This window comes from Lolium perenne, chromosome 2, assembly GCF_019359855.2.
Source record: "Lolium perenne isolate Kyuss_39 chromosome 2, Kyuss_2.0, whole genome shotgun sequence".
Lineage (NCBI taxonomy): Eukaryota > Viridiplantae > Streptophyta > Magnoliopsida > Poales > Poaceae > Lolium > Lolium perenne.
In genome coordinates this window covers 9,458,218-9,484,111 of record NC_067245.2, presented here as the reverse complement: position 1 = coordinate 9,484,111, position 25,894 = coordinate 9,458,218, and the positions used below count along the sequence as shown (strand labels likewise).

The following is a 25,894-nucleotide window of genomic DNA, read 5'->3' as shown; positions in this document are numbered from 1 at the left end:
CTATGGTGCCGGTTCCGCCGGCTCCGGCTCACTCGCGCCTTCTGGAGGCACACGTGCTGCCCGGCTGTCGGCCCTGTCTTGTCCTTCCTGTCGCAGCCGGCGGGGATAGGACGTGCCGAGCGACATGCCGTAGGAGGATCTAGCTTGCGGCCGTAGCCTGCGGCCGCTAGCTAGCGCCGCCCGTAGCCTGCGGCTCCTGGAGAAGCCGGGCCATGATGGCCAGTCCTGACGCGGGTCACTGTTGCTCTACAGTGCCCCTTGATCTGCGGGATTTGATGTCCTCAGTGGACTTTTGGACCCGGATGACCTTTCCGGGGCCTTCTCTTGCAAGGATCACCAGCTCCAAGCCGGTCAGGGGAAAGGTGGACCAAGCCGGATATGATATGTAGAAGCCGGCCCTGGCCATGGCGCAGCCAACCACGGCCAAGCCAGCGTAGACCTGGTTCCAGCCGGCTCAAAAGGCGGCTAGCCACGGCTCCAGCTGGCCTTTGCCGCGGGCCAGCCGGCCCTGAGCCCACTGTTCCCAGTCTTTTGCCATACCCGGGGTCTTCCCCCCCGACAACACTTGTCATATGTATAGGTGCACTAGTTCGGTGAAGAGATAGTAAAATGCAAGTGATATGGATGAATATGAGTGGTAATAACAATCTGAAATAAATATGGCAGCAAGTAAACATGCAGTAAAACAGTAAATAAACGGTGATTCGATGTTTGGAAACAAGGCCTAGGGATCATACTTTCACTAGTGGTCACTCTCAACAATGATATCATAAAGGAATATAAATATAAGCACTTCACTATGCTACTCTGAACTACTCTCCGGTTGGATAACGAACACTAATTCACCGCGTAGGTCTGCAAAAGCAAACCTTAAAAATGTATTCCCAAGTACTAATGAACACCACGCGCTGCACTTTGAGCATTCATAGGCGGTACTAACACACCACAATTTCATAGAGACATCCAACTCAAATCATAATTCAGTGAACAAGTATTCTATGAAATATAGCCTAAGAGACCCACATGGTGCACACACTCCACCTTTACACACGTGGGACAAGGAGTCTCCGGAGATCACATTAGTAAAGTTCACTTGAATAGCATAACGACATCTAGATTACAAAGCTCATGGTCACATAAAGATCACACCATGGGAGAGAGAGATAGACCACATAGCTACCGGTAGAGCCCTCAGCCCCGGGGGATAACTACTCACTCCTCATCATGGGAGTCAGCAATGGCGACGAAGATGGCAGTGGAGTCGATGGAGATGGCTCCGGGGGCAATTCCCTGTCCAGGTAGGGTGCCGGAACAGAGACTTCTGTCCCCCGAATCTTATCTGCGACGGGGGCGGAGCTACGGAACTTTTCGTGGATGGAGGCTTGTATATTTATGGTTTTTGCGTCGGGAGCTTTATATAGGCAGAAGGGTGAGGTCGGTGGACACCAGATGGGCCCAGACCAGCCCTAGGCGCGGGTCAGGGCCAGGCCGCGCCTAGGCATGGTCTGGCCAGCCTGTGGCACTCCTCCGTCTCTTCTCTGGACTCCGTCTTCGCTCCGGGAAAAATAGGAACTTTGGCTTTTGTTTCGCCAATTCCGAGAATATTTCATGTACAAGTTTTCTGAAATACAAAAACAGCAGAAAACAGGGAACTGGCATTGTGGCATCTTGTCAATAGGTTTGTCCCGGAAAATGCATAAAAGTTCCACGAAGTGTAAACAAAACATATAGCAATTGGTGTAAAAAAAGCATGGAGCATCAAAAATTATAGATACGTTTGCAACGTATCAACATCCCCAAGCTTAACTCCTGCTCATCCTCGAGTAGGTAAGTGATAACAAAATAATTTTTGAGGTGACATCAAGCCAACACAATCTTGATCAAGCATGTAAGCATTGTGAGCTGGGATCAAAAGTACTCTAAACATAGGCATGATATATATAATTCAATAGAACTTAGCAACTATGTTGTAACATGAGAAGTAACTCAAACAAAGGATCATGAATAATAGTGCATTAAAAGCAACTGTTTGTTTATGAGCATAGAGTAAACATAACAAAGTGGTACTCAACATGTCCTTTATGAAGTAGCAAAACATAAATGCTAGGACACCTTTAAAGTTCAAAGGGTGACTAGATACAAGTAACTTAAGAACAAGCAATGGCATAATCATGAATCAATCAATAATAATTTTGGGACTATGCACATTGCACTAAGAATGACAACTATACTCTCTTAATTGGTGCATAAAGTAGAAGATGAAGACTCAACATAATAGTAAAAGAGAGAATCTTTGCAGAGTAAGCAAGATTAACAAGTTTTATAAACCTTCCAAAAAGTATGGTACTCATTAGCTTTGAGCTCTCATTGCCCCTATCATAAGCATCTTGAATGGTTAAAGTTAATGTGAGTCAAAAATGAGCTATATGCTTGCAAATCACAAGTTGAAAATCTCATGCCCCTTGAATGCGAGTACCTAAATCTCATGCTACTCAACTTAGGTCCCAAATAAGTTCTTGTCATTGTAAATATACATGTATCATCGAGAACCGCCAACGGGGTACCTCTTGCCCGATGATATGGAGGTACTCTTGTAGGAGCAATCCCATGCCAAAATGACAAGACAAACAGACAATGAGCATCTCAGCAATATTTTTATTTACTATGTGACATAGGTATGCCGAATAGGAATGCCGAATAAAGTACCCGGGTTATATGGAGAGGACGTGAAGCCCACGGACCCGAAGCTTTGGAGGCCCAGAAGCCCAAAGATCTTCGGATAAGGAAAAGTAGAGTTGTAGTAGGAATGTTGTATCAAAATAGGAAAGGCCAATACGCCTCGGATAGTTTGTAACTTGTATGACACGAAAAGCCTCGGCTCCACCTCCTATATAAAGGGGAGCCGAGGGAGAAATGAGGGATCGAATCTTTGTCAACAGAACCACCGTAGCCTTTAGTCGAGCACCATTGTCGGCTGAAACCTTCGAGATCTACTTGCCCTCTACTTTTTACGAAACCCTAAGTCTACAATCTATAGGCATTGACGAGTTAATACCTCGTCAATTGGCACCGTCTGTGGGAATTGGAGGTCGCAAAGTCCTGGTCTCGATGGCATCGTCAACATCATCATCAACTGCAAGCAACTCGATGGACGGAGGTAAACGAGTCCAACCTGATTTCGCCGATTTTGTTCCTTGCCATCCCGCCCGTTTGCATGCATATGCTGATCTGGAAGAGTCGACGGAGATGACGTTTGGGAGCTTCCGCTTCCTCGTCGGGAAAGAAGGATCGCATCGTCTCGCGGCACCGATTTTTTAGGGACCGTTAGCGGTCGAATCTGATTTCTCGGGATCGTCAACATCATCTATCGGATTAGGCAACGAAGAAGTTTCACCGCCACGCTTCACCAAGCCCGCCGACGGCGGGGCACTCGCTAATCTGCTCGATGACATGACTTTCGGGTCGTTCACGAAAACCGATCTGGACAGCGACTCGGAAAGCTTCAACAATGTCGTGGTATCGTCACGGCATATGCCATAGGGTGGCTAATCGAAGTGGTTCCTGAGGGATCTCACGGCGGTATCCGGATGCGGGTATGGGCACGAGCGACACGGCGACGTACCCAGGTTCGAGGCCCTCCGATGGAGGTAAAACCTCTACTCCTGCTATGAGTGTATATGATGATCACACAATACAATGGTGCTCCTAGAGCTGTGACCGGCTGCTCCTGAGAGGCTAAGGGAGACGATGGTCTCTCTCACAGGGCAGCTCTGTAGGTGGGTGAAAGTAGTAAAATGATCGATCCCCTGCACGAGAGGGGGTAGTGCGGCTTATATAGGCGCCGGTACTCTTACATATAAGACCCTATAGTTTACTGGCCGGCTCGGCCGGCTCCGGCTTCCGCTCCTTCCCGAGGCGGTGACGTCAGGAGACGTTGAGGCGTCGTGGCCCGTCCCATCCGACTGCCACGGTCAGCGGTATGGAGAGGAGGTGTCCCTGTCGCTGTCAGCCACTGTAGCCAGTACGGATCGTCGTAAGCCCTGACGGCCTGTCCGGCGCGTGGCACTATTGCTCCACAGTGCCCCGCGCTTTACGGAAGATGAAGTCAGCGTGGACTTTGGGAACCCGGATCACCAACCCGGTTCCTTCCAGTGCAAGACTCGCCAGCCTCGAGTCGGTCTGAGGTACAAACCCCAGTCGGATATGGCTTGTAGAAGCCGGCCCAGCTACAGCATTGGTGGCCGCAGCCAGGCCGACTAGGACCTAGAGCCAGCCGGCTTCCGGACCAGCCGGCCACGGCTCCAGCCGGCTGCTCCTCAGCCGGCCTTTGCCGCGAGCCGGCCAGTGGCCAGCCGGCTGCTCCGCGTCCATTGCCCTATCCGGGGTCTTCCCCCCGACATTAGCCCCCGAAGCTGGCAAGGTCCTGCATTTAGAAGGACCTAGGCAGATTTTCCTGGCTTCTCGAATGTGTTAGACGGCACTTGGAGGGGCCGACTGAGAATTTCCATTCAGCCGGCTGCGCCCTCATCCGGCTCGTTCCTGCCGGCTGCTCCCAGCCGGCCGCTTTTTACACTTGTATAGTTTTTGCTTTCTCGCAAGATCTGATGGCGTCTCCGCCTTGCTGATGAATTTTGGTTCGGATGGAACTTATCGTCCGGCTCCGGCTTGCGGCGCGCCGGAGTCTCCGCCGCCTCGGGCCCTGCGCCCGACTTGACTGGTCTGACGCCTGGCCTGGCGGTCGGTTCGTCTGGTCACATCAATGTCCCTCCGGATCCGGTGCGGTAGTGGGCGACGTGGTGTGGCCGTTTCTGGTAACGGTAGCGGTCGTGGGAGGAGTTACGGCGCGAGAATCCGGAGACGTGGCCCACGTCGGCCACTTGGAGGCCAACCGCCCGCCGCGGTCGGCTATAAATGCCGCGGGGGCGGTATCGAGGCGGCACTTGCCCCTTTCTTCCTCCTCGCGCTCCTGCCTCGCTCCTTCTCTTCACTCAAGCTCTTCGCTGCTCCGACGCCGTTCCTCTTCCGTTCTTCTGGCGAACCTCAGCGAGCGGTTGCCCCGACGATCCTCCGCCGAGCTGCCGCCGCAAACCCGCCAATCCGGCGCCACGGGGCCACGCGCATCGACGGCGCGCCCTTCTCCACCGCGATCTCCTCCGGCGAGGAGCGGCTCTTCTTCGCCCTTCCGCCTCTCCTGGACCTCCTCTTCTTCTTCGTCCTCGATGGCCCAGCCGAGCGGCTCCTGGAAGGGTTCCTATATGCAGGAGGACGACATTGCCCGGCTCGTGCGCCTCCGCCGCATCCCGGCGGGGGTGATTACCAGGGCGCCGGGCGCGGAGAAGGAGCCTCGGCCGGAGCCCGGCGAACGCGTGGTCTTCGGCGCGCATCTCGACCGCGGATTGGGTCTGCCGGCTTCCAACTTCTTCCGCCGGTTCCTCGACCACTTCGGCCTGCAGCCGCACCACCTGCCGGCCAACGCCATGATCCTCCTCAGCTGCTACGTGGCCTTCATGGAAGGCTACGCCGGCTTGTGGCCGGACGTGGAGTTTTGGAGCCGGCTCTTCTACATCAAGGCGCAGACGACCGAAGGCCGCCTGAGGACCTGCGGCGCCGCCTCCATCTATCCTCGCACGGGTACGTCCTTCCCGCGGATTCCGACTGTCGATTCTGTAAAGAATTGGCAGATGTCTTTCTTTTATGTGCGGAACGAGAGCCCGGCCTTCGACCGGCTCAACCTGCCGGAATACAACCCGGCTCCGCCAGTCGGCCGGATCAACTGGGGCTACAACCCCAAGTCCTCGGACCCGGACGCGGAGGTGAACCTCTTGTGGGACTTCCTGAGCGAGTGCGTCACGGGGGGCCGGCTGAGTGCCGAGGACCTCCTCTGCACCTACATCTCGCGCCGGGTCATACCGCTCCAGTGGCGCGTCCACAAGATCGGTCACATGTCCGGCCGGCTCGACCCGACACGGACGTCGAAGATGGAGCTCTCCAAGTCCCAGGTGGCTCACCGGGTGAACAACATCACCAAGGCCAACATGCCGGACAACTGGGATTGGGGGTTGCCGCCTTACGATCGGGAACAGCCGCCTGAACTGGTAAGTTTGACGTTTTTTGCCATCTTCCGGCTTGCGGCTGCGTGGCCGACTTGATATTTATCTTATTGTTTTCAGCTTTTCACCCGCCAAGGCATCGAGGATGGCGACTTGGCGACGAAGGTCTGGACGCCGGATCACATCGACCCGGCTGACCTAGCCGGCGACCAAGCCGGCGACGACGATCTGCCGGTGGTGCAGGATCAGGGCGGCCAGGGGGAGCATAACCCGCCGCCCTCGCCTGAGCATGAGCAGGAGCAGGAGCAGGAGCAGGAGCAGCCGCAGGCGGAGCCGGCCCAATCCGGCACGGGGCCCATCCCGGCGGTGCCTCTGCGCGCGGTGCCGCCTACGAGCACGGCGACTTCTGCGCCGAAGGGGAGGAAGCGGGCCGGCGTCGGGTCTACGGCCGCTTCGGAGGCGAGGGCCAAGAAACAGCGCCGGCTGGCGCCCAAGAAGGTCCCGGAAAAGCCGGGTGAGTTCTTTTTCCTTTGTTGTTTGATTCCTTTTCTTTCCTTCCTCTCTGTACTTATCTTTTCTTGCTTGTTCAACTAGGGCCGCGATTAAGTTTACCCAGGGAGGCGGCTCTCGGCAGGCTCCTCCCGTCACGTCGCCGCTTCAGCGGCAAAGGAGGGAGCCAACCCCGCAACCTTCAGCACGCGCGCACGCCGCCGGCTGCTAACGTGCCGTCTGCGGCCACGCCACCTTCTGCGGGGGCGTCTTCTTCTGCCGCGCCTGGCGGCGGAGACCAGGGTCAGTCGGCGCGCCGGCCGACCCTAGACGACATGTTCCCGCGCCGCGCCCCGTTTGTGGAGCAGGCAGCCGGAGCTGGCGAGCATGCCATCTGCGGCCGGAGCTGGAGCTGGTGGGGCTGCGCCACCTTCGACCGGAGTCGGCGGGCCCGCGCCCAACGTCGTGGTGCTGGAGAGCTCCCCGGAAGGAGCGCCTCAAGCGCCGGATGCGACGGCTCCCACCGGGCCGACTCCTTCGACCGCGCCGCCTCCGGCTTCGGAGCCGACGAGGAGGGAGCCGACCGGGAAGGAGCCGGCGAGGGATGAGCCAGCGCGCTCGAGGGACGCCGACTCCCGGGCGCTGGTGAGGACGAGGGGCCCGCCGGGCCCAACTGAGGGCCTTCATGTGGCCAAGGGGGCCCGGCTGCTGCATGTGCCGTCTGCCTCTGACTCCAGCCTTGGCTCGGCTGGCACCATGGAGGCTGCGTGGCACCAGGCGGATTCTTGCGAGGTGTTCAACCGGGAGGGACAGCCTGGTGCGACGCCCATGAAGATGGTCTTCTCCGGCTACCGGGCCAGCCTTAAGAACAAGGCCGCCGAGGCCCTTGCCCAGCTAGCAACGCTGGAGGATGCTGACAAGGTAGGTGTCTTCTTGTTTTTGCAATTTTGTTATTATCCTGGTAGCCCTCCGACGCATGGTCCGGCTGCTTGGAGCCGGTCCGGGTTTCGGCTGGATATCTGATTGTTTCTTTCAGGCGGTTACGGAGCGACGCACCGTCTTGTACAACAAGGTGGTGACTAGCTACCACAAGGCCAAGATCGAGCGAGCCGGCTTGGCTCGCGAGCTGGAGGCTGTCAAGGGTGAGGCCTTCTCTCTTTTGACTTGCTTTTCCTGTGAGTTTCTTTTTTACTGACGGCCCATTTTTGCCGGCTTGCAGCTGAGGCCGCCCGGGTCCCGCAGCTTGAGTCGGACCTCCGAGTTGCCCGTGCTCAATGCGCCACAAGTGAGGAGGCGAACCGGGCTGCTGCCGCCAAGCTGAAGGTGGCTGACGGGGAGCTGAAACGGCTGCGCCTCCTTGAGGCTAACCATCTCAAGGAACTTGCCGCCCTCAAGAAGGAGCAGGAGGAAAAGCTGGAGGGTCTGAGCAAGCGGTTGGAGGAGGTGGAGCGGCAACGGCTTTCGCTCCAGCAAGAGGTGACCACCAAGTCCAACGAGCTGTCGGCCACCGCCAAGCGGTGGTTGGAGGAACTTAGCGCGCTCGACCGCGGCTTGGCGGGTGAGTCTTTTGTCTTATGCCTTCCCCTTTGCCGGCTTTCGGCCGTCGGCTGCCGGCTTAGGTTGGCAGCCGGCGGCAGAAACTTGATTTTTTCGATATCTCCATCTTCGGGCTGGGGGCAGTCGGTTCTTGCCGGCTGTCGCCAGGCTTTTTTTTTTTTTTTTTTTTTTTTGAAATCTCCATCTTCGGGCTGGGGGCAGTCGGTTCTTGCCGGCTGCCGCCAGGCTTACTTTAGAGCTTCGGAATCTCCATCTTCAGGCTGGGGGCAGTCGGATCTTGCCGGCTGCCGCCAGGCTTACTTTAGGACTTCGAAAATTTGCATTTTTCAGCTTATTTCGGCTTTGATGGCTTCTGACATGCTTTTCTTCTTTGCAGCGGCCTTCCCTGAGGCGCAGGAGGAGGCGTTAGCGGCTGTTGGCAAGGCGCGGGAGGATCGCCGGCAGGCCACTGGGGAGCAGAGCTCCGACTGCTTCACCATGGACGACTATCTGGCGTCCATCGCCGCCCGCGTGGAGCCGGTCACCAAGCTTGGCTGGGAGCTGCGGAAGGCGGCGGAGGAGCTGATCCGACTGCTGTGGCCGACGGAGACGCTGCCGGAAGATCTCTCCAATCTCATCGCTTGGCTGGACAGGGCTCCCGACCGCTTCTTGGACTGGAAGGAGTCGGCCACGCGCGCCGGAGCCGATATGGCGCTATCTTTTGTGCTTTCCTGGTATAACGAGGTTAGCCTCGACCAGTTGGAGTTCCGGCGCGCCGACGTGGAGGACAAGCTCCCGGCGGAGAACAAGACTGCTCGGCTTGCCCGCGCCTGCGCCATTGCCGACTTCGTCGACAAGTCCATCTTCATCGCGGACCCGAATCCGCCGTCTGACGAGGAGGAGGAGGCTGAGGACGAGGAGGCGGACGACGTGCCCGAGGATGACCCGGCAGCCGGCTCTCCTGATCCAGCCGGTGCTTAGCTTCTACCTGTCTTTCAATTGTTGCTTTTGCCAAGACAATTCGTTAAATCCCCGGGATGCCGGGTGCATATGTAAGACAATATTATTATCCTTTTATTAAGGCACGCTTTAATGTGTTTGTTAATCATTTTGCGTGCCGAGTTGCTTTCTTTCGACTCGTTCGCTTTTTCCCATCCGCCCCACTCTTTGGCTGTGCTCTTGCCGGTCGTACGTCCGACTTGCGATCCGTCGCCGGATCAAGAGCGGGCCGCTGGGTGAGGCCGACGGTATTTCAGTCGAACGAGCTGGATTCGGCAATCCAGCACTTTTATGAAAAGTTGCAAGTCAACTCGCTTTTACTCTTTCCCTTAGTCGTTTTTCGCGTGCCGGCTCCCTAGGCCTTACTCCCGCCAGCCGGACAGCCGGGTTGCGGTCTGTAGCTAGACCGGAAGCCGGCTGTCGGAAACCGGATCACGTTACTGAGCCAACCACGTGAAAGGGTTCAAGCCAATTGGCGAAACGAAATAGAGTATGCGAAAAACTTGTCGGAAACGGCGCTCTCGGCGCAAGCTTTTTCATAACTTACAAAAGGGATACAAGGGATACATACATTCCTGCTCTCATGTGTAAAATGGGCGGAGTAACCTGACATTCCAGGGACGTTTAGTCTCCTCGTCAGCCTTGTCCGGCTTGTTTTCTCTAGCCTCTTGGGCATCTATGAGATAGTAGGAATCATTGCCTACTGCCTTGCTCACGATGAAGGGACCCTCCCATGGGGATGATAGTTTATGCTGTCCGGCTGTCCTCTGGATCAGCCGGAGCACTAGGTCTCCTTCTCGGAATGCTAAGGGCTGGACCTTCCGGCTGTGATAGCGTCGGAGGCTTTGCTGGTAGATGGTAGATCTAGACTCAGCCAGCAGCCGGGCCTCTTCGACCAGGTCAACTCCATCTTCGCGAGCTTCTTTGGCTTCGGCTTCTGTGTAGAGCTTGATCCTTGGCGCGTCGTGCTCGATATCAGTCGGCAGGACGGCTTCGGCCCCGTATACGAGGAAAAATGGTGTGAAGCCGACTGAGCGGTTTGTCGTTGTGCGTAGGCTCCATAGCACATTGGGCAGTTCTTCAATCCAGCAGCCGGCTGCTCGCTCGAGCGGCTCCACCAGCCGGGGCCGGATGCCAGCTAGTACTAAGCCGTTAGCCTTTTCCACTTGTCCGTTGGACTCTGGGTGTGCCACAGAAGATAGGGCCATCCGGATCCCCATTTCCCCGCAATAGCGAGAGAAGATGCCTTGGGAGAAGTTGGTGCCGTTGTCGGTGATGATGGTGTGGGGGTAGCCGAATCTCACAATGATTTCCTTGAGGAATGTGACGGCTGTGGACCCGTCCGGTTCTTGATTGGCTTGGCTTCGATCCACTTGGTGAATTTGTCAATCATCACCAAGAGATGTGTCATGCCGCCTCGCGCTGTTCTGAATGGGCCTACCATATCCAAGCCCCATACGGCAAATGGCCATGTGATGGGGATGGTTTTCAAGGCGGAAGCCGGCTGGTGTCTCTGCTTTGCGAAGCGCTGGCAGCCGTTGCACTTCTTCACCAAATCTTCTGCGTCTCTGAGCGCAGTCGGCCAGTAAAAACCGTGCCGGAAGGCTTTGGCCACTATGGCTCTGGATGAGGCGTGATGTCCGCACTCTCCTTGATGGATTTCCCGTAGGAGTTCAATCCCTTCAGCCGGCTCGACGCACCGCTGGAACACCCCACTTACGCTGCGTTTGTACAGCTGGTGGTTGATGATGGTATAGGCCTTGGCCCTTCTCTCAGTCTGCCTGGCCTGGACTCTATCATCAGGCAGCACACCGTCGGTGAGGTAGGAGAGGAATTCTTGTGCCCATGAAGGTACGCATCTTATCTCGAATACGCTAACCAACAGGGCCTCCTGCGTGGGAGCTTCCGGGTTCGACTGCATGGTCGCCGGGTTCGGCTTGCTAGCCGGCGGGTTCGGCTTGCTAGCCCTCGAGTTTGGCGATGAAGCCCCCGGGTTGGACTGAGAAGTCCCCGGGTTCGGCATGCTAGCCGGCGGGTTTGGCTTGTTAGCCCCCGACTTGGGCGATGAAGCCCCCGGGTTCGGCTGAGCAGCCCCCGGGTCAGCCGGCACGAATATTGAATCCGAGTCCGGTGACGGTATGATGGACGGCTTCTTGAGAACCGCCAAGGCGACACCCGGCGGAATAGCTTGCCGGGTTGAGCCAATCTTGGACAAGGCATCAGCCGCCTCGTTGTTTGCTCGTGGCACGTGGTGGAATTCGCAGCCATCGAAGAAGCCGGATAACTGCTGGACATGGAAGCGGTATGAGGCCATGTTGGCGTCCTTCGCGTCCCAGTCGCCAGATGCTTGCTGTATGACCAAGTCGGAGTCGCCGAAGCAGAGTATGCGACGCACGCCAATCTCCTTGGCCAGCTTCAGCCCATGAATGAGCGCTTCATACTCCGCCACATTGTTGGATGCGGCGAAGTGGATCTGCAGGACGTAGTCCAGCCGGTCTCCCTTGGGAGAGGTTATGACGATGCCGGCTCCCAAGCCGTTGCGCATCTTCGAGCCGTCGAAGTGCATCTTCCAATGTGTGGAATCCGGCACAGGCGGCAGGTACTGCATCTCAGCCCAGTCGACGAAGAAATCCGCGAGGATCTGCGACTTGATGGCTGTGCGTGGCTCGTAGAGGATGGTGTGGGCGGCTAGCTCCAGGGCCCACTTGGCAACCCGGCCGTTGGCATCCTTGCTGCCGATGATTTCCGCCAAAGGCGCTGTGGCAACCACCTTGATGGGGTGCTCTTGGAAGTAGTGCTTCAGCTTCTTGGCCGCCATGTAGACGCCGTAGGTGACCTTCTGGTAGTGGGGGTAGTTTTGCTTCGACTGGGAGAGCACTTCGCTAAGGTAGTAAACTGGGCGTTGGACCAGCTGCTCCCTGCCGGCTTCTTTGCGTTCCACCACCAGGACAACGCTAACCACTCGGTTGGTGGCTGCGATGTACAACAGCATTGGCTCCATTGAAGCCGGCGTTGCAAGGATTGGCGCGGTTGAGAGCACGCGCTTCAAGTCACGGAAGGCTTCATCCGCCTGCGGTGACCAGACGAATTTGTCCGCCTTCTTCATCAATTGATACAGGGGCAGTGCCTTCTCCCCCAGCCGGCTGACGAACCGGCTCCACGAAGCCAGGCAGCCAGCGAACTTCGGGACGTCCTTGAGGCACTGCGGCAGTTCCATCTTCTCCAGGGCACTGATCTTGTCCGGGTTGGCTTCGATCCCTCGCTGAGAGACGAGGTAGCCAAGGAGCTGGCCAGACGGCACGCCGAATGTGCACTTGGCCGGGTTGAGCTTCATCCGGAATCTTCTCAGATTGGTGAAGGTTTCTCTCAGGTCATCAAGGAGGGTAGTCGTCTCCTTGGTCTTTACAACGACATCATCCACATATGCGTGAACGTTTCTGCCGATTTGATCCTGCAAGCATTTTTGCATGCACCTTTGGTAGGTGGCGCCTGCATTTTTCAAGCCGAACGGCATAGTCGTGTAGCAGTAAGCCCCGTACGGGGTAATGAACGAAGTCTTTATTTGATCATCCGGATTCAAAGGAATCTGGTGGTAGCCTGAATAGGCATCTAGGAAAGACAACAGTTCACAGCCGGCAGTCGAGTCTATGACTTGATCTATGCGCGGCAGGGGAAAAGGATCCTTTGGGCACGCCTTGTTCAGGCTGGTGTAGTCGATACACATGCGCCAGGAGCCGTTCTTCTTCAAAACCAGGACCGGGTTCGCCAACCAGTCCGGGTGCAGCACTTCCATGATGAAGCCGGCAGCTAGGAGCTGGGCGATTTCTTCACCGATGGCCTTCCTTCGTTCTTCGGCGAAGCGCCTGAGAGGCTGCTTCACCGGCTTGGCTTCAGGCCGGACGTGGAGGTGGTGCTCAGCCAACTCCCTCGGCACACCCGGCATGTCTCTTGGAGTCCATGCGAAGATGTCCCGATTCTCACGGAGGAAGCTGGTGAGCTCGCTTTCCTATTTCTTGTTCAAGCCGGCACCGATGGTGACGAACTTGTCCGGCTGCGCCGGGTCCAGCAGGATCTTCTTGGTGTTGTCGTCCGGCTGGAAGTGAGTCGTCCCAGCCGGGTTGCCCGCAGCCGGCATGTCTGTCTGCGCGGCTTTGGCGAGGGCGACGGCGTCGTGGATGAGCTGCTTCTCGGTGGCGATGACCAGCGTCTGGGCCATCTTCGAGCTCTGCGTGGCGCAGTCCATGGAGCGACGATAGTCGCCGGCTATGGTGATGACCCCCTTGGGGCCAGGCAGCTTCATCTTCAGGTACCCATAGTGGGGCACCGCCATGAACTTGGTCAGGGTCGGCCTGCCCAGGAGCGCGTGGTAGGGACTCACGAGGTCCACCACCTCGAACTCGATTCTCTCTGTGCGGAAGTGGTCCGGCTTCCCGAACATCACCTCCAGCGTGATCCGGCCGATCGGCTGGCAGCAATGGCCTGGCGCGATGCCATGGAAGACGGTGGGGGTGGGACGCAACTCGGCCTCCTGGATGCCCAGCTTGCGGGCGGTGTCGCGGTAGAGGATGTTGATGCTGCTGCCGCCGTCGATGAGGACGCGCGAAAAACGCACGCTGCGCCGGGTTGTGCCGATGGTGGGGTCGAGGACCATGGCGTAGCTGCCCGGCTTCGGCAGGACAGCTGGTGTGTCGCGGCGATCAAAAGTGATGGCCTGCTCTGACCAGTTTAGGTACTGGGGGACCGGCGGTATGACCGCGTTGACCTCGAGGGAACGGCGCTCTTGGCTCGTCCTGTCCTCGGGCTCGGAGGTGAAGATGATGTAGGTGGCGTCTTCGGCCAGATATCGGCCGCCATGGTGCACTTGGTTAGCCTCGTGGTGCTCGAGGTTGGCGTTCTCTGCGCCGGCTTGGCCACCCGGCCCGCCGGCTGGTGGAGGCGGGGGTGGAGGCGGTAGAGGTTCACCGCTAGTCAGCCGCTTCATGAAGTGGCAGTCGCGGGTGGTGTGGTTGGAGGGGTTCTTGCCGCTGTGGTACTTGCACGGCGAGTCGAGCATCTGCTCGAAGGTGTACTTCGGCTTCCATTGCCGGTCTTGCTTCTGGCGGTGGCTGCCGCCTGCCGCGTTGTCTGCCACGGCGGCCACATGGGCGGAACCGTACCGGCGGTCCGGCTGGTCGCTGTGACGCTTGCCGCGGTAGTTGTCCCGCCGGCTGCCATGCGAGCCGCCCTCGGCCGGCTTGTGCTCAGCCGGCCTGTTGTTGTCCCGTCTTGCTGGGGCCGGTGAAATATCAGCCGGCGCCTTGCCGGCTTCCTCTGCCAGCGCGTACTTGTCTGCGATGACCATCAAGGCGGCCATCGTCTTGGGCTCGCTGCGGCGTAGCTTGTGCCACAGCATGGTGTTGGGCCGGCAGCCGCCCATGAAGAAGCTGATGGCTTGCATCTCGTGCACGCCCTCGCAAGAGTTGCGCATCTCGCACCAGCGCGTCAGGTACGCGCGATCCGTCTCGTCCGGGCCCTACTTGCACATCTCAAGCTGTTGAGGGCGACCCGGCCGGCGATAAGTGCCGGTGAAGTTGCTGATGAAGGCGGCTTCGAAGTCCAGCCAGCCGTTTATGCTGCCGGCTGGCAGGTTGTTGAGCCACGTGCGGGCGGAGCCGAGTAGCATGAGGGGGGAGTAGCGCACAGCCCAGCGCTTGTTGCCCTTGGCGATGCCGACTGCCGTGGAGTAGTCCAGCAGCCAGTCTTCCGGCTTGGCGGTGCCGTCGTACTTGGGGGTGTCGCGCGGGAGCTGGAAGCCGTCGACCATGGGCTCGTTGAGGATCCGCGGCCCGAAGCACTTTGGGCCGGCTGGCCCCTCTTCTTCCGCGATGCGGGATTGAACCAGCCGGTCGAGGCGGTCCCGGGCGTCGGTGGGCTCGATGCGCGGGCCCAGCCGGGAGTGTGCCGGCTGGCGCGCGCCGCTTGCTTCTGGAGCCGGCCGGTGATGACGGCGGGGCCCGGAGTCTTGCTCCTGGTTCCGGCTTGGAGGGGGCCGGCTGCGGCTGCTGCCGCTCGGCTGGTGGCTTGGCCGGCCCGAGCTTGCGTGCGTGGCCCGGGAGTCACGGTGCCGGCTTGGTGCTGGGGAGGCGGACTCGGCCGTGTCCCTGGCGCCTTCCCTGTCGTTGCCTGCAGCTCCACGAGCGTGAGAAGCTCTGGGGGCATTGACATACCTGGGGTCGGCGATCTGCCTGTTGGCTGCGTTGAGCAGCTCAGTCACCCGCCTGGTCTGGCGGCGTAACTCTTCGCCTTCGAGGCGGTTCAGCTCTTCCGCGGCGGCTTCTGCCGCGCGCACGTTCTTGTCGGGGGTGTTGTAGACGGGGAGCTCCGCGGACGGAGCCGGCGAAGGAGCGCCGTCGCGGGCGATCTCAGCGCCAAGGTCGCGGCCCCTGCGGCGGATATGGCCGGCTCGGCTTGGCTCGTCGCCGCCTGGAGTGAGGCCGTGGGCGCGGTTGTATTCGCGCTGGGTGATCTCCATCTGGCGCTTAGCAGCAGCCAGTTCTTCGGTTTGCTTGAGGAGGAGCTGGCGGTGCGCCTCCAAGTCCGCCTCGATGGCGGTGGGGTCTGCACCAGGCGTGAGCGGGGTGCTCAGTTTTGCCCGGACTGCATCCAGCCGGGACGGTGGTGGTGGCGCTTTCGGGCCCGAGCCGGAGGCGTTGGGGTCGATGTTGCGCTCCAAGTTGGGGCCGCGCATGCGCGGGTTCTTGGTGGGGAGCTCGTCGCCAGCCATCATGACTTGCACGACGGCGGGGCTGGCGGAAGCGCTGCTGCCGGGTCGCGGAGGAGGGCTAGCGCAGCGCAGCACCTGCCGCGGGTAGCGCGGCGGTGCGACGGTGGCGACGTAGACGTCGAAGCCGCCGAAGGAGATGACGCTGCCGCCGGCTGGGAAGGGCCGGTCAGCGAAGTAGCCAGCGTTGTCGCTGACGCAGTCGAGGGAGCCGAATCTCCAGATCAAGCCTGAAGCGACTCGCTCGCCGGTGGTGATGGTGAGGCCCGTCCAGACGAAGACACCGGCCGAGGATGCTGAAGGCCCCACGGTGGGCGCCAAATGTCGTGGTATCGTCACGGCATATGCCATAGGGTGGCTAATCGAAGTGGTTCCTGAGGGATCTCACGGCGGTATCCGGATGCGGGTATGGGCACGAGCGACACGGCGACGTACCCAGGTTCGAGGCCCTCCGATGGAGGTAAAACCTCTACTCCTGCTATGAGTGTATATGATGATCACACAATACAATGGTGCTCCTAGAGCTGTGACCGGCTGCTCCTGAGAGGCTAAGGGAGACGATGGTCTCTCTCACAGGGCAGCTCTGTAGGTGGGTGAAAGTAGTAAAATGATCGATCCCCTGCACGAGAGGGGGTAGTGCGGCTTATATAGGCGCCGGTACTCTTACATATAAGACCCTATAGTTTACTGGCCGGCTCGGCCGGCTCCGGCTTCCGCTCCTTCCCGAGGCGGTGACGTCAGGAGACGTTGAGGCGTCGTGGCCCGTCCCATCCGACTGCCACGGTCAGCGGTATGGAGAGGAGGTGTCCCTGTCGCCGTCAGCCACTGTAGCCAGTACGGATCGTCGTAAGCCCTGACGGCCTGTCCGGCGCGTGGCACTATTGCTCCACAGTGCCCCGCGCTTTACGGAAGATGAAGTCAGCGTGGACTTTGGGAACCCGGATCACCAACCCGGTTCCTTCCAGTGCAAGACTCGCCAGCCTCGAGTCGGTCTGAGGTACAAACCCCAGTCGGATATGGCTTGTAAAAGCCGGCCCAGCTACAGCATTGGTGGCCGCAGCCAGGCCGACTAGGACCTAGAGCCAGCCGGCTTCCGGACCAGCCGGCCACGGCTCCAGCCGGCTGCTCCTCAGCCGGCCTTTGCCGCGAGCCGGCCAGTGGCCAGCCGGCTACTCCACGTCCATTGCCCTATCCGGGGTCTTCCCCCCGACAAACAACTTCGACTTCACCAACAACTATACTGACAGTGGGGAGGTCTTCGCCGATCTATATGACGGTGTCATCGACCCTGAGTCCGACGAATACACAGCCGCAATATATCATCAGATCTGCGTAATTGCGGGAGCAAGCCGTCAAGAGGATGAAGCGTCTGAGGCTTTCGACGATTTGGGCAACCCCTACGTCGATCCCGCAGATATCACGCGCGGAAGTGGCAACAAGTACATTGGAACCACGCCGCGAGAAAAAGTGCAGCTGCCGCAGGAAGTGTGGGATAGAGCTCAGAGAGCCATGGATGGCACAGAGCCGATGACCACTACAGCCACGCCGCAAGCGCTGCAAGCATATCAATATAAAATCGCTCGTTCCAGATGAGAGTTAGAAAAATTACGGCAAACACTCGACGAAAGAAGAGCTGCAGCCGATGCGTCAAGTTAGCGTAGGAACAACCTGAGTCGACAATCAAGGACTTCAGGAGATAGTCACGGAGATACCCGTGCAAGAGCAAGATATCGACTGGCAGGAATACCCGAGCAAGATCAGGAGAACCTGATTCAAAACCTCGACATGTCCTTCATGTCAATAGACATGAGAGGGCATATCATCCCGAAGACGCCAGAGGCAGGATATATGGCGACACATGCATTCCTAATGGCATCCAAGCCACCTCAGGGAGATCCAAGGTCATCACTGTACCAGATGGCTATGCTAGGAGTCGGCGTTATGGGTGCGCCGATAGCAGGAAGAGAAGTTGCACCACAACCCGAAAGTGCTCCACGCAGGAACAGTCCAAGGCAAAACAGTCCCGACCCATTGTGGTGGCGGCGCGAGACACTCCAAGAGAAGGTGACGCAAGAAACACAGTGGCTCAAGCTCGAGTCGACAGAGCACGTGAGGAAAGAAGAACACGCTAACGTCGACACACCCCAGAAGATAGTGATGAGGACTTATGTGGACTCCCTTGCTTTACCCGACGGGTTCGCTAAACTCGAGTGCCCACTAGCTTCAAGTTACCAGATAATTAAAAAAAGTTCGACGGGCTGCAAGATCCAGAGGATTGGTTAGTCGATTATCTGGAGACAGAGAAGTTGATGGGCGGAACCAGAGCAACGGCAATGCAGAGCATTCAGGTTCACCTCAGTGGAGCCGCAAGATCCTGGATGAAGAAGCTGCCGGAAGGATCCATCGATAGCTGGGAAACTTTCGAGGACTTGTTCGTGAGGAATTTCTGTTCCACGTGCAAAAAACTAGCGTCGATAGAACAGCTAAGGACATGCAAGCAGAAGTCGGATGAATCGATGAGGATGTACATTCAACGGTGGAGTATCATAAAAAACTCGGCTGAGCACGTGTCTGATGAAAGAGCAATCGACGCGTTTGTTGCAGGAATCCGAAGGAGAGACCTAGTCGAAGAGTTGGGAAGATCCAACCCCAGGACAATAGCAGATCAAATGGAAATAGCGAATCACTGGGCAGATGGAGAAGATGCTGTCTATAACAAGCGGCAGAGGTCACCCGAAGAAGATCGTAACATAAACAATAACCAAAACATGCGACGTTTCCGCAACTTCACAGATTATGACGGTCCCAGCCAAATAGCGGCTGGCTTCCGAGGAAATAATGGAGGAAATCCTCGCGATGATTATCAAAGGAGCAATGACCAACACAACGATCATAGAGATGCACCAAGTTCTAGCAGACAAAATAATCGGCCAAGGTTTCCAAGACCATACAACATGTCACCCGAAGATCTGCTGAATGGACCGTGCCAGATGCACTTTTACGTTGACAATGATGGAAGGAGACAGTCGGGTCATCTTCAGAAGGACTGTCGAACTTTCCAAGCTTTGCGAAGATATACGGAGAGCACAAACGCGCAAGAAGCAAGCAGGGGATATGTGCAGGGGCCAAGGAGCGAAGTTCATCTGCCACCACCGCCCGCAATTACTAGTGTGAACCAGCATCAGTTGCAACTCGCGGCACCTCCAGGCAACAATGATGACTTCACAAATACAAAAGGAGCAGTATCGATAATACAGAAGGGCAGACCTTCGAATAGGTCGCAGAAGCTAATTTCTCGACAGGTGTACATGGCAGTGACATCACCTCCACGAACCACCGAGTACCTTAATTGGTCGAGATAGCTGATAGGATTCACACAGGAGGATCACCCACCTCAAGTTCCACGGCCAGGACACTCAGCCATGATACTTCCAGCGGTTATTGAAGGATATGATGTCTCCCGAATATTCATAGATGGTGGAAGCAGTCTAAATCTCATATACGCGGACACATTGAGGAAGATGAACATCTCTCTGGCAAACTTGACACGAACGGACACGCGTTTTCACGGCATCGCACCTGAGAAACCAAATTATCCTTTGGGCAAGATTGCTCTCGACGTGCAGTTTGGAACACAAGAAAATTTCAGAAAGGAGAAGTTGGAGTTCGAAGTCATCGACTGGCCATCGCAGTATCATGCCCTCTTGGGACGACCCGCATATGCCAGATTCATGGTTGTGTTGCACTACACGTACCTGCTATGGAGAATCCCTGGACCTAAGGGACCAATAACAGTCAAAGGAAGTTTTGCTTTGGCAGATAAGTGCGACAAGGATTTCCACAAGCTTTCCGAAACATTCGGGATGCAGGCTGAGTACGAGGCATCCAAGCTTACCACCAACTACGACGTGTTGCCTGATGGAGGTAGATCCTTGCAAGAGCAAGCTTTCGACACCTCCAAGAATTCTAAGGAAGTGCGGATCCACCTGACAGATCCTAAAAAGACGACGTCCATCGCTTCCAACTTGGACAGCGCATAGGAAAGCGCGCTCATCAAGTTCCTCCGTGAGCGCTGGGAAATCTTTGCATGGTGTCCAGCTGACATGCCAGGAGTACCCAGAAAACTTGCCGAGCACCCTCTCAATTTAGATCCAAGAGCTAGACCAATTCGACAACCTTTGCGGCGATTCTTCGAGCCAAACCGCAAAGCTATGCTATCTGATATCCGTCGGGTAAAAGAGGCGGGTTTCATCAAAGAGTTACACACTGAGGCCATGTGGGTCGCCAACCCAGTGCTGGTCCCGAAGAAAAACACTGAAGTCCTTCGCATGTGCGTCGATTTCACGTGTCTCAACAAACATTGTCCAAAGGCTCACTTTCCCCTCCCGAGGATCGATCAAATTATCGATTCCATGGCAGGATGCGAATGTCTTTCCTTCCTCGACGCGTATTCTGGTTATAACCAGATCTGCCTAAAAGAAGAAGATGAAGTCAAAACAGCTTTCATAACCCCTTATGGCGTATTCTGCTACAGAACAATGCCTTTCGGGTTGAAAAACGCGGGAGCCACATATCAGAGGATGATGCAGAAGTGCCTCGCTACGCAGATCGGGAAAAACGTCCAAGTATACATCGATGATGTAGTCATAACAACAAAGCAAGGGTCAGCCCTCATTGATGATCTTAGGGAAACCTTCAACAACCTCGACAAGTCCCGTCTCAAGTTGAACCCGACAAAATGCTCCTTTGGTGTTCCTGCGGGAGAACTCCTCGGATACTTGGTGTCAGCTAGAGGAATTGAGGCCAATCTAGAGAAAATACAAGCTATCCTGACGATGAGAAAACCAACCAATCTCAAAGAGATACATCAGTTAACTGGACGAGTCGCAGCTTTGAGCAGGTTCATCACAAGGTTGGGAACAAAAGCGGTGCCCTTTTACGCGCTCATCAAGCAAGGAGAAAAGTTCAAGTGGAACGAGGAGGCAGACAAAGCTTTTGAGCATCTAAAGCGTACAATTTCGACACCCCCAGTATTAGTGGCACCACGAGAAAAAGAGCCTCTGCTGTTATACATCGCGGCCACACCTCAAGTGGTTAGCACAGTTCTCGTGGTAGAACGAGAGGAAAAAGGGAAAATTCATGGGGTTCAGTGGCCAATATATTTCCTCAGAGAAGTCTTATCACCATTCAAACAGCGCTACCCGCACTATCAGAAATTGGCATACGGAGTTTTTATGTCAGCACGGAAGCTAAGACACTATTTTTCGGCACACCCGATAATAGTGGTCGACGAGGCGCCTCTCTCGAACTTCTTGAACAATCCAGAAGCTACAGGACGTGTCTCCCTTTGGGGAATCGAGCTTTCCCCTCGGGACATCACATATGAAAAAAGAAAGGCAATCAAGTCGCAAATTCTACCGGACTTTGTTGCAGAGTGGACGGAACTCCAAAACATGGGACCCCCAGATTTATCGAGTACCTGGCATATGAACTTCGACGGGTCCAAGAGATTGGAAGGAGCTAGAGCAGGCGTGGTACTTGTTTCACCACAGGATGACAAGATGAAGTATATATTGCGGATGACCTTCCCCAATGGATCAAATAATGAAGCAGAATATGAAGCCCTTATTCACGGGATGAAGATGGCAAAAGCTTGAGGCGCTACTCGCCTAAAAATCTTAGGCGACTCCCAGTTGGTCGCCCAGCAGGTGATGAACAAGTGCGATGCAGTCAATGCCAGTATGATAGCGTATAAGGAGGTGTACAACGAACTCGAGAAAACCTTCGATGGTTGCGAAGTTAATCACGTGAGCAGGCTCAGCAACGATGATGCTGATGTTTTGGCAAACATCGGCTCGCAGTGTTTGCCCATACCACCCAGAGTTTTTTGGGAGGAAATTAGTGAAAGGTCAACCAAGTCAAAGAAAGCAACAGCGCCAAAACAGCCGAAGAAAAAAGAGAAACCCAAGAAAGACTCGGGGGCTCCAGCAGCTCCAGAAACACATATGTCGGATGATGAGGAAGAACCAGAGGAGGTCATGATGATTCAAATCCCCTGGATGCAGGTGTACTTGACATATATCACGAAGAAAGAAATACCCGAAGATCCGGTCTAAGCAAGACGAGTTATTCGATGATCTAAGGCGTTTACATTGGTCAAGGGAGAGCTATACAAGCGAAGTATATCGGACGTGCTGCAGAGGTGTGTTACACCCGAAGAAGGATGAGTCATATTGAAGGACATACACGAAGGGATATGTGGCCACCACGCAAGCAGTCGAGCAATCGCAGCCAAGGCTTTTCGAGCTGGATTTTATTGGCTAACAGCAATAGAGGATGCGAAAGAAATCGTGCGTACTTGCGAAGCTTGTCAAAGATTCGCGTCTAAACCTCATTCTCCAGCAGCAGAATTAATGCCAATACCCTTGGCATGGCCTTTCGCACAATGGGGATTAGATATGATGGGAAAATTATACAAGTCATGGCCAGGAGGACACGTATACTTGCTTCTGGCTGTCGACAGATTCACAAAGTGGATTGAAGCGGTACCAGTAACTTCGGCAGATGCAACATCAGCAGTAAACTTCATCAAGGGGATAGTTTTTCGGTTCGGCGTCCCTAACAGCATCGTCACGGACAATGGCAGCAATTTCACCTCCCGAGAATTCAAAGATTATTGTGAAGGTGTAGGTATCAAGCTACAGTTGCATCGGTGGCGCACCCACAAACCAATGATCAAGTCGAAAAAGCAAGCGGCCTAATCTGCAATGGCATCAAGAAACGTCTACTGACACCACTTGAAAAAGCGAGACAGACCTGGATGGACAAGTTGCCTATGTGTTGTGGAGCTTACGAACAACGCCAAACGCAGCAACTCAAGAAACTCCGTTCTTTTTGGTCCATGGTGCTGAAGCAGTGCTCCCGATAGAAATAGAACACAACTCTCCCAGAGTCATGGAATATGATGAAGAAGCTTCACAGAAGGCGCTGGAAGATGATGTCGACGCAATCGATGAAGCAAGAGATGTGGTGCTATCAAGAGTAAGTGCATACCAGTAGAACCTCAAAAATTATCACAACCGACGTTTACGGCCCAGATCATTTGAAGTCGGCGATCTAGTCCTTCGACTCAAGCAAGATGGACACAAGACGCTGGAATCTCCATGGTTGGGACCATACATCATTACTGAAGTTATTCCGGGAGGAGCATATCGACTGAAGGACAAGAAGATGGGCAAGGACGAACCGAACCCGTGGAACGTTGCACAGCTGCGACGTTTTTACGCCTAGAAGGAAATCAATATAGTACCAACTATGTAAACATACATTGTATCTGAAGAGCTCGCAAGTTTTCAGACGCACTCTTTTCCTTTCAGGGCAACGAGTGGGGCTGAAAGGTTTTTAATGAGGCGGGCTTGCGGTGCTGCAATATAGCATGGTTGAAATAAAAAATATTGGTGATATATGTTTTTCTCTCTGTATGAGCAACACTCGGGGGCTCGAACCCGCAAAAATTACAACATAGTTGACTTCGACACACTCAGCAAATATATACACTTTGGTTCTACAAAAACCTCACGAAAAATAAACATAATCATGTTACCCGAGATACTCGGGGGCTAAGGGAAAGGTTACAGTACAACTAGAAGAATTTGCTTTGACTTCATATATGTCTCGCAGAAATTTACAGTATACACGACAAATATACATATAGAACTCTGCGTCTTGGTCCAAACCTCACGCATTGAGCAATATAAAAAAATTATATCCATCTATCTATGTTTTCTCTTGTAGCATGAATATTCTGTCTGGAATCGTCGTATCGATACTCCTTGAAGAAAGTGGTGTCTACCTTGAGGAGCTCATCAATCATTTTTTCGGCGACAGGAGACACAGCCGCATTGTGCTTGTCAATGTTTATTTTCCTTTTCGACATCTTGAGAAGAAGGCTCTCGCAGACCTTGTCAAGATCCAACTTCGAATGGAAAATCTTCATACAAATCAATGCAAACTTGGCGCCAGCCACCATCTGAGCCTTTACAAAGTCGTGGATATTGTGCACGTCCTTGAATTTGTCCATGAGTTCGGTAAGATTTTTGGGCTTAGGGTTCCGAGGAAACAGGCATTATACACCATATCCAAGGTACTATTGCAGAAGTCAAGAAATCCTCGAGTTTGGGTGGCTCGATCCTGAAATTGAACAATACGACGAGTGCGATCTTTGTGTGCCCAAAAATCAATGTCGTTAGCCCTGGCAAGACGAAGAAGGGCTTCAACTCGCGAGTTCACTCTTTGCTCTTCGACGACAGCATCCAGGAACGAACCTACGAGAAACAAGAGAAGAAGCAATGTAGCACAAGGAGGGACACAGAAAAACAGCAAGGAAATGATGAGACAGAAGTAACATACCAGCCATATCTTGACTTGCATCAGTCATCAGGTCGAGCATATAACTCTCGCGCTGAGCAGATCGAGCGGCGTTGGCAGTCGTAGTTTCCTTCAATTCAAGAGCTTCTTGCGCTTGACGAAGAGCAGCTTGTTCCCGATTCGAGGATTTACGAGATTGCTCCAAAACAGTCACGGTTTGTTTTTTTCATCGACTGCAACTGTTGTCGTAGATCAGCTATCTCTTGGTCAACTGAGCCAGGACACGACGAAACATCCAAGGAAGCACCGCCAAGTACTCTCGCGGAATGTGAGGTAGCAGGAGAAGCGTCGGAAGGTCCAGCCCCAGTATAGTTGTCAAAAATTAACTGGAAGACAAGAAAGTATCGACATCAATCATTCGGCAAGACACGTTTTTCATTCATATTCAGAGCACGTTACATAAATGAGTCTTTACAAAATACGGCTCATAGGGAGCCTACATAAATGATCGGGAGCAGCAAAAGGCGGCAGTATCTACAAAAAGGAAAACAAAAGGAAGTACAAGTTGGTCTACTTGACCTTCGTTTGGGCAGTGCTAGCAGATGCTGAAGACTTCGGGTCAAGGAAGGCGATAAGTTTCTTCGAGGAAAGCTTGGCATCCTTCACTAGGGCCTTCCACTTCTCGCTATTCAAACCCTTGATAGCAGCAGCTCTCACCCAGTCGACCTTTTGACCACTGGCCGCCACAAGAGCGATGGTCCCTTCAACTCCAATCTTTAAGCTCGCTTGATGATAGGCCAAAGCTGGATCATCCTTTGCCAGAAATTGGTGGGAGAGTTGGGAGAAAATCTCGGGCTGCATGATCTTCGCGAAGAAGTGAGGGAAGATGCGCTTCAGCGCATTCCGCGCGGCCGTCGGGCACTTGTGCGCCAGGTCGCAATTCAACTCAAGAATGTCGAGAGGATCCAGGACACGATCTTCCGATTCCTGGTTCAAGTTGTAGTGCTCACCCATCTTCCTTGCTGGAGAAAAGAAGGACTTCATCAACATCAAAGATAGTTTTAGCACAAGGAAAAGTTGAATGACAAAGGGAGAGGTAGTATTACTCGAGAATCTTCTGGATTGTGTCTCGAGGCGCGTAATTATATCATTATCATGCTGGACGAGCTTGTCCTCCCTATCGCTCAAGGCATCTTCAGCAGCTTGAAGTCTTCGACGAAGATCTTTGACACCGGCAGCATCCTCTTCAGCCTTTTCGCGAGCTTCCTCGCTAGCTCTGAGCTTTTCCTCCAAATCGTTGGCGCGTTCTTCAGCACGACGCAACACCTTTGGAAGAAAAGATAAATGAAGATACAAAAACAAGATAGGAATATATAAAACATCAAGTGCGGAAAAGTCTTACCTCTTAAAGTTTCGGCCTCATCACGGAACCCGATAAAACGGGAGCCTAAGTTGACCAACTCCTTCATCAAGGGCTACAAAAAGTCGACAAGAAAGAAATATAGTACCAAAAAACAGAAAATTGTTTGACTAAACAAAAAAGGCGACAAACAAGAAAAGGTAACTTACATCGTCAAGGAGAGGAGTCGACATACTCCCGGTGGCAAGTTCTTGTTTGCCAGCAGCCCCGGTTTTAGCCATCTTCTTCTTCGGTGCTCGGGGGCTGGGCGCTGGAATCGATGCTTCTGGATCA

General features: G+C 54.9%; 1 protein-coding gene across 1 annotated transcript; it reads right to left on the bottom strand.

The window, feature by feature from the left end:
* LOC139835391 (uncharacterized) lies at positions 1–23,914 on the bottom strand. Its single transcript, XM_071825235.1, has 3 exons — positions 23,687–23,914; positions 10,516–11,358; positions 1–246 (listed from the first exon to the last, which is right to left on the bottom strand). Exons 1-3 carry the CDS (start codon positions 23,912–23,914, stop codon positions 1–3), a joined length of 1,317 nt encoding a protein of 438 aa, XP_071681336.1.
* Positions 23,915–25,894: the final 1,980 nt, after the last annotated feature.